Source organism: Megascapheus bottae, chromosome 6, assembly GCF_031878675.1.
Source record: "Megascapheus bottae isolate mThoBot1 chromosome 6, mThoBot2.hap1, whole genome shotgun sequence".
In the NCBI taxonomy this organism is placed as follows: domain Eukaryota; kingdom Metazoa; phylum Chordata; class Mammalia; order Rodentia; family Geomyidae; genus Megascapheus; species Megascapheus bottae.
This window is the reverse complement of record NC_143514.1, coordinates 36,432,465-36,440,999: the sequence shown is the minus strand read 5'-3', so window position 1 is coordinate 36,440,999 and position 8,535 is coordinate 36,432,465. Positions and strand designations below refer to the sequence as shown.

The window sequence follows — 8,535 nt, the reverse complement described above, 5'->3', positions numbered from 1 at the left end:
TTTTTTATACCCAGCTGTCTTAAGAAATTTTACTGTGCCTGTTCCTACAGGCATTTTAACTTTTCAGTTCCTTAGAGTGAAAGGCCAGAATTTTATCATCAGTCTTTATTATTAACTGCTGCATTTCAGCTAGTAAAATTTCTAAATAAAATAAGGCATCACTAGAAAAATTTGTTCTATGATGGAAGTAGAGAAATTTGTCAAATTCTTTATGAATTCAAAGAATGGATGGACATAACATAGAGTTATTTATAATTACAGCATCGAAATTTTTCTGCTGAAAGAGTTTTGAGTACCAAAATACCATGAGTATAAGTAGATGTAATGGAGAAAAAAATCAAGAGAAGAGCAGGAACATGTTTAACGTTGATGTCTTTGTTGTTTTATACTAATAGAGTTTCAAAATGAGTCAAATACATAATTACTTGATAAACTGAGTTTATATTCACCTATTGGAAACAGTACAACATATTTTACATCAGATTATGAAATATGGATGTTTTACTAAAAGACAGGAAGGACTTTTTCCAGTCTTTAAAGTAAATACATATTCAAAGGATCTTAAGGCATACCATTTATTCATATTCATATCTATTGAAATACTGTACATCCACATACTTCAATAAATAGTTAGAAACCTGACCTCTTTTTAAATCATTTCTGGATTCCAAAAAAAACAATTTTATTGAAAAGATTAAATAGGTAAATTTTGGCTGTTTCACAAATCTAAGCACAATGGGTAAATTAACAATTATTCAGCAATTTGATCAATATAGATGATTGACTTTGATAGTTCAGTTTTTCAGTTTTCTGACTTCACATGTAGGGGTACTTATATATATATATATTTATGCGTATGTTTTGTCACGAATTATTCGGGTAATTTTCTTAGCTCTCCAGTCTACTTTCTAGATATAGCTTACATGTTACAATGAAGCTTTAATTTTTTCAGTGAAGTTACAAACCCCCCAAAAGTGACTTTATGTTTGAAATTCTCTCTCTCAAATCTTCGTGTCTCAAAAAAGCATACAATACTATAGCTTGGGCAGTACTTTTCTTATGTAATTGCTGTGCAGTAGGAATTTATTGGTGTAACAGGACTTACATTTCAAATAAGGTCATCATAAAACATAATTATACCATTTGCAGTTAAACTGAGAATGCAAATGGATGTTTACTACCCTAGTATTCTCATTCTTCCCTCATTTTCATCCTCTCTTCCCTCTTCCTTTCTTTTTGTCCTTCCTGTATACTTCTTTTTCTTTCCTTTTCATTCTTCTTTCTCAACTACTCTTTACTTTTCTATCTTTGAAAAAAAAAACCTTTAGGGGCAACAAAAGGAATCCCACAAATGGGACTTGTGGAAAAAATAATGCTGAATGAATAGCTAAAAACCTTGCTTTAGATCAGAAGATAAATCAATTTATAAAACTGCTATTCTGAAATTGCAACAATCTTGTACAGTCAGGACTCATAAAATGGAGTAATCAGACATTTCATATGTCCATAAATGTAAAATCATCTACTTGAACATTATATGCAATACATTCACACAAAAAAGCAAATACTGTAGCCTTATTTGAACAATATTGAACTCATAAATACTCATGATTTCACTCTGTCCAGGGGGTCTAAGGACTAGGAATGCTGCTGTGATACAGAAAAAACATAGTGAATACCTCCTCTATTAAAAATGCCACTCAAGAAAATCTCATCTAACATAAAGGCAAATACATATAGCTACTGAGCTATGACTGTACTTCTGTCACATCCTATGGAAAAACACCAGACCACAAGTTTGGAATCATAACAACACTTTGAACTAATTATTTGGTTCATCCATAGTTTATACCTCAATGTACCTCACATTTACCCTACAAACCTTACAAAGAGGAGGTATTTTTATCTCTAGGAAAACAATCACTGTATAATATGCATTCTTGATCTGGTTCTTTCTCTCAAACAATGGTACAGATGGTTAACACTTTTGTGGTAGCACCACTATTTCTAGTAAGTAGATTATTATGGAGTGTGCCACTTTAAAGCTGCAATACAAAGAAAATATTTTGTAGTTTGCTCACCAATTCCACAAATAATTTTTTTAAAAAAGCAAATAAATAATAAGTTTAAATGCCATATTTTTAAAAACCCATTTTAATACATTAATCAACATATCATAAATTCTTACAGCTAATAAATTTAACAGCATTATTTCATATTATTGCCATTTTGTGGGAAGACTATATTTATGTCTCCATTTATGATTTAGCTTTCTAATTAAAATAGGTTTATGATGTACTTTGGATCTAAATTGTATTTGAACAAGGTAACAATTTTCATTTATTCCTCCAAGGACATAATTATCTCACATATGTATGACCTCTGTAAAAATTCTTGTCATTGGTTTGACTTGCAAAGGTGACCATTGGTAGAAATCTAGGTGTGCTGAAATTGACAACTTCATCAAACCTGTTAAATGGCTTTCAAGGCTATGGTCTTTCTTTGGTTAAAAGTCAGACCATTGGCCTATTCCTGTAATATAAGAGATAGACTAACAGCATTTTCCTTCAAAAATGTAGTTTTTTACATAGAAAAATGTAATACAATAATTCAGTAGTTAATGTATCTTAATGTATTCTCATTACTGATGTCCTATTTTTAGTGGATCACATCTTACATATGTCATGTAAGAAGAAATAAAGCATGGTAAGTTTTTGGTGTCACTTTGATCTGAAATGGCTATAAAAAGATTGTACTGAAGAATTAGTTACTTTGGGGATTGATCTGCTTCCTATTAATATAGAGTATTTGTTATAATACATTTTGGAACATTTTTTCTTTTTCTTTTTTTACAAAATATAGCATGCATTTAAGACTACCAAGTGAATGGTATTTTTAGACAGAAGATGTGCAAAATGCTCCTGTCTGCAAGAGCACACTGCCTCTGTCACCCTAACCTACCTTTAACAAAGCCAAATTAATGTAGAATGTTTACCAACTCATGTAGTGTTAGGTGATAGGACTCTGTCCTTTCTGACAAATCATCTTTTAAAATTTTGGCTTGGAATAGTGAGAAAAAAAAATGTTGTATTGGTAGATACCCTCTTGAGTTGACTGTGCTGTCATTTTAAAGAGAATTATTTCCCACAGAGGATCTAACATTTAATTTAAAGTAAAGAAATCATATGGTGCATTTGCTGTTGTGTTATTAAATTGTTTTTCATCATGAAAACTGAGTTATTGTGGGGCAAAATCCTCAAACCCCACTGGTAATGAAGCAATACAGTCTGATAGCTCCTCCGTTCTTTAGAGAGGATAAAGTTCAACTTTATCATTGTAGTTTATTTTTGTTTCCAAATTGTAGGATTTCTAAAACATTTTATAGTCATTGGAGACAAAAAGAAAAAATATTATTTCATGAAGGCACACCCATGCTGAAATTACAGGAAAGAGAAGCAGAGCTGCACAGCCAGTTATATTACAAGGCTCATTCCTGAAACCTGAATGTCATGCGAGCAGAAAAATCTAGATATGTGTTATATTGAAGAAATGATCTGAAGGCAATATTATTTGCTTTTTTATAAAAAAGAAAAAAGAATGTATCTTTGTAAATGTGGATTGACTCTTATTGAAACAGGGAACTGAATACTTGTATTGCAGCCTTAAAGAATCACATATTCACTGCAATATTCGTTTTTTGTAAACTACAGCCTGCAACCCAGCAGACCATGACTGAATGCGTTTGAAAAGTTGTAGATTACAAACATGAAATCACAATTAATATCCTCTAAAAGTAATTTCAGAGCTTTCACTTCTTAAAAAAAGGACAATGTGTACTGCTTCACAAGGTAATGTAGCTAATCAAAAAAAAAAGAGTAGAATTAAAGTATTTACATAATGAGCGATTCTACAGAAGGCGATCATCCCATGTAAGCACTGCTGATTACATCCCACGCTGCTTTTAACAAACTGTACCAGATTGGATCCAGCCATCAGCACTTTCAGAGAATCCTTAAAAGCCTTTTATGGGTCTTTAAATTTATTGTAGAATGGCATTCTTCAGGTAGAATATGCTGGTGAAAGAGGAGAGTGTCAACACAAGGTACCAGCAGGAGAAAAGAACGTCGGCGCTCCCGGTAATTCCATACTGGGCTGTACTTGGAGCTGGAATGAAACGGAAAAGATTAAATCAAAATCAAATTTGAGTCTTTCAGGGTCTTAACAATAATCAAAAGGCAGCTGGGTTGTACAGTTGAGCATTGACTTTAGGATCAGACAGAATTAGGTTCACATCTTATTTTGCTCTATGAGAACGTGAAGCTTGTTTGACTAATGTAGCAGAGCTTTGGCCTACTCAAGGCCACAATAGAAATCTCAGAAATAATGCAACAAGGCAGAGTTGTGGTGAGAATGGAAGAGGTATTAAGTGAAGCAAGCCAGACCAAAGAAACATAGGCTCCATGGTTTCCCTCATTTGTAACAATTAGTATACATTTAGGAGTCTCCTAACAGAGGATCATAATAGCTGAAAAATTTTGCATGTATGTCCAAATAGGATGAGGGTAAGGAAAATGAACTCCAGAATATGGAAATAATTGGCTTATCTTTGTGATTGTGTGTGTTTTTTTTTTTTTGCCGTCCCTGGGCCTTGAACTCAGAGGCTGGGCACTGTTCTTGAGCTTTCTCAAGGCTAGCGTTCTATCACTTGAGCCACAGCACCATTTCTGGTTTTTTGTATGTATGTGGTACCTAGGAATCGAACTGGGTCTTCGTGCATTCTAGGCAAGCACTCTACCACTAGGCTAAACTCCTAGCCCATGATTGCTGTTCTTAATGTGCTATGTGAAATTATTTCTTTTTTCCCCTCTCTTCCCCTTAAGGTTTATCTCATGTTGTTATAGTTTCTGACTTTGGTACTTGGTATATTGTATATACATTTATTTATGTATTTGAAAATCAGAAGGTAAGGGAAAAGCAAGACGAATGGGAGAAGTTGGGAGGAGGGAATGAGGGAGAAAAATATGGAAAGGGGTTCAACAGGTAATGTACCTACTACCCGATGAATATAATTGCAATCCCTCTGTACATCATCCCAGCAATAAATTAAAATTAAAAAAAGGAAAAGAATGGATGATGAGACACTTAGGATCCATTGCATGGGTCTATACCTACATTAAATACTCCTATATGAGTTGTAGATATAGGTATTCATGGACAATATTCAATCATATATGCATTTGGAAATCTCTTGAAATAATATTGTAAAAAATGCTAGGGGGAAAAGAGCTTCTTCTATCTGGGTAGGAAACATTATTCAAACAATTATAATAAAATATATGAACATTTGATTGCATGTGTCAGTTGCAGTAAACCAGAAAATAAACACTTAAATCTGTTTGTGCAAGGGAGTAATGCTAAAAGAGGTGTGCGAAAATAACTACCATTTAGTAAGAGGAAATGACACATGAAAAACAAGAGGAAAAGCGAGAATGGATAGAATTCAAGCATCTAAGATTTGATTGGTCTTGCCTGACCGTGAGGTTTGAGGCCAGAAGGGGAGAGGATTGAAAGTGGAGATCTAGGCTGGTGGAAAGCATTTATGTTTCTGTTCTGAAGGAAAAATGTGAAGAACTTGAAGCAATTGAATATGTATCTATATTTGTGAGTTAGAAATACCATGATTTGATACATTTGGTACTTGCCTAAAAGTCATGTCGAATTTCCCAGAACGCCTAGAAATTAGTTTAGATTATGGCCGACGTTTTTGGAGTGGTTTCTATTTTACTCCATAAAAGGACAATTGCCTTCTTGCATGTGAATTATATTGAATTCTAAAAGTTAAATATCACAGGCATTCCCAGATTTGCTCCTAAAGGATTCTTCTTACCATAATAATAACAACAATAATAACACAAAAGCAAACCACATAGTTTAACTACTTGTACTTTAAGCATTATTTGCTAGTAGAAATTGAATACTGCCATAAAGAAATATATTATTTCATCCCAAAGTCCATAACACATCCAGGAGCAGTTTTGTAGCACCGAGTTTGAATTACCAGCTGGCTATTTTTAATGGAACTTTCACAAATGACTATGTTGCCATGCAACAAGAAGAAAAAAACTCTATTGTTTATACTTCTACAAAATTAAAAGGGATGAAAGATTCATTGGACTCTGCCAGTGTGAGATTTCTCAACACTGCAATTGTCTACTTGTTGTGGGTGATATCCCAATAGTGAAGCTACTACTTTTTATTGATAGGAAATACAGCTATTTAATGCATAAATAGGAGTAACAAATAGGCTACTGTAAAAATAAGAAAGGAAAAAATGATAAAGAAGTCTGTTATTGAATACATCACATTTTAGTTTTTATGTGGCATATAGCACATTTAATGTAAACCACAGAATTTCTTACTTTCTCTGATGAAATCCTAGAAGAATATTTAGAGAAATATAAATGAAATATGAATAAAAAGTGAATTACTATATGAACATCTCTGTAACTGCTTATCATTGTGGTTGGTATTTAAAATTCTGAGTATAATAAATAAATATGTTAAATATTTTCATACATTAGTAAAAGATTTTTCAAAGGTAAGCATACAAAGCAAAGGTCATTTTTTTCTGCTACCATGATAAATTAAGTAGAATAAAAATGGGTAGAGTATCAATAACCCTCAAAATCATGTCTTTTAAATATATTAAAGCAATCTTTCCAAATCCCTTCTACTTCCACAATGATCAATCCTTTGCATTCTTAGATCACAAAATGTATTTCTCCATTACACTAGTATGAAAATACATAGTAAAATATTATGTACATGTTGATTTATGGCACTGGGTGATATGTTATTTTTCTGTTTCCTGATATGAAGTTTGGTGCCTAGTAGATGCTCAAGTTGTATCTCTCTCTCCCCCCCTCCCACTCTCTGTCTTTTGATACTCATTCATCATCCTATGTCTAATCCTTAGAACTAAATTCCCTAGGCATCACCGAGATGCGCCTCTGGGAAGGTAAGAACTGCTGTAGATTCTCTGTAATGTTTATAAGTGTCTGTGAATATGAAGGTAATATACACCTTAAATAAAAGTAAAAGGGATAGAGTGTATATGATCAGAGATACAAAAGTCTAGCTTTCTTCTGAGTGATATGAGATGCATGGGAAATCTTGGGCCCTTAAAAATGATCACATGACCACTCTCAGGACAGTAGGTTATAAATACAGGAAGCAGTAAAAGCCCACACTAACTGAGAAGTTTTCAAGGATTTCCTATTGCCTGTTGGGATAAACAAAAACATTATCATCTGGCATCCGCTATGAATCCCTGTTTTCTGGCTAAATCCAACTTACTAGGCTTAGGTACATGAGGCTCTCTACAGTCCCTTTAACAATAATGATTATCTCCTTACACCTGATTTCATACAAGGTCTCTTTTAATGTACAGTTATCTTTCCATGGACTTAGCATTATGTTGTTTTTCATTTTCAACTTATAAAACATTCCTTCTTATCATGTGTATTTGTACCTTCCATCAAATATGTTTAAGAGATGTTTATTACATTAAATGTGAGAAAATATTCCTAAAAATTTGTGCATTTAGAGAAGGGGTGAAAAAAAGATGATTAGGCGGGTAGGGGAAGGGAAATGGGGAAAAACATGAGAAAAGGTATCAATGTGTGAGAAGAAATGAACCTACTATCTGGTGAATGTAACTGTAACCCCTTTATATGTTACAATAAAAAAGCAGTGATAAAAGAGAGGTTTGTGTCAGGAAATTGCTTTTGTGCTTTTTGCAGGTCAAAATTTAGGTCTGGTTGCCATTCTTTGTAATTTCCTTGTAAAATTAAGTCATTTTTGTTTTAAAAAAGATATCATTCTATTTAATGTAGAAATTTAGGGGACAGAAGCTTTTGGGTTGAATTGGTACTCCAGTCATTTCAATTTGTACCAAACTAGACATTTTTCTTCACTCTGCTTAGTTCACTGTTCACTGTCATCATCTGGGAATCAAAATTGGTGTGATCTCAAGTTACTGAGGAGATTAAATGTGTTGATACATGTAAACCACCCAACACTCCATCTAACAAGCCATAAGCACTCCCTCAAATATTAGTGAGATCTTCTGCATCAGCTCATTTATTTAGCAAGTGACTTCTATGTGCCAGACACTCTGTGCTAATGAGCAAATAAGGGATGGTCCCATCCCCATGGAATTTTCTGATTGGCTTGAGATGTTTTCTCTAGAACCAGCACATTTTGGTTCATTCCTCACCTATATTGGTTAAATGAAAGTATCTTTGTTCTTACAGAGTTATCTTCCATTTTAGTACACATAAATAGCAGGGTTGTTTTTTTTTTCAACAATTTCTTGGCTTCTTTGAAAGGATTTTTTTCAATGCCATCTATTTACTGCTGCATGCTTGAATAATCTTCTCTGGCTTCCAGTCTCCTCAAGTTCAGGGGGAATGGCCCCTTCCTTTTCTTCTCTTAGGCTTTGCCAAGAAGAACAGCAGGTTACATTCAATCTAG

The 8,535-nt window shown here is 33.5% G+C and overlaps 1 protein-coding gene across 1 annotated transcript in view; it reads right to left on the bottom strand.

Moving 5' to 3' along the window:
• Nucleotides 1-359: 359 nt before the first annotated feature.
• The window catches only part of Negr1 (neuronal growth regulator 1), a 791,453-nt gene continuing 783,277 nt past the window's right edge, over nt 360-8,535 (bottom strand). Inside the window, exon 7 of the mRNA XM_090334607.1 lies at nt 360-4,164. Within this exon, the coding sequence (XP_090190733.1) occupies nt 4,040-4,164 (125 nt within the window). The 3' untranslated portion in view covers nt 360-4,039. The remainder of the gene's footprint in view (nt 4,165-8,535) is intronic.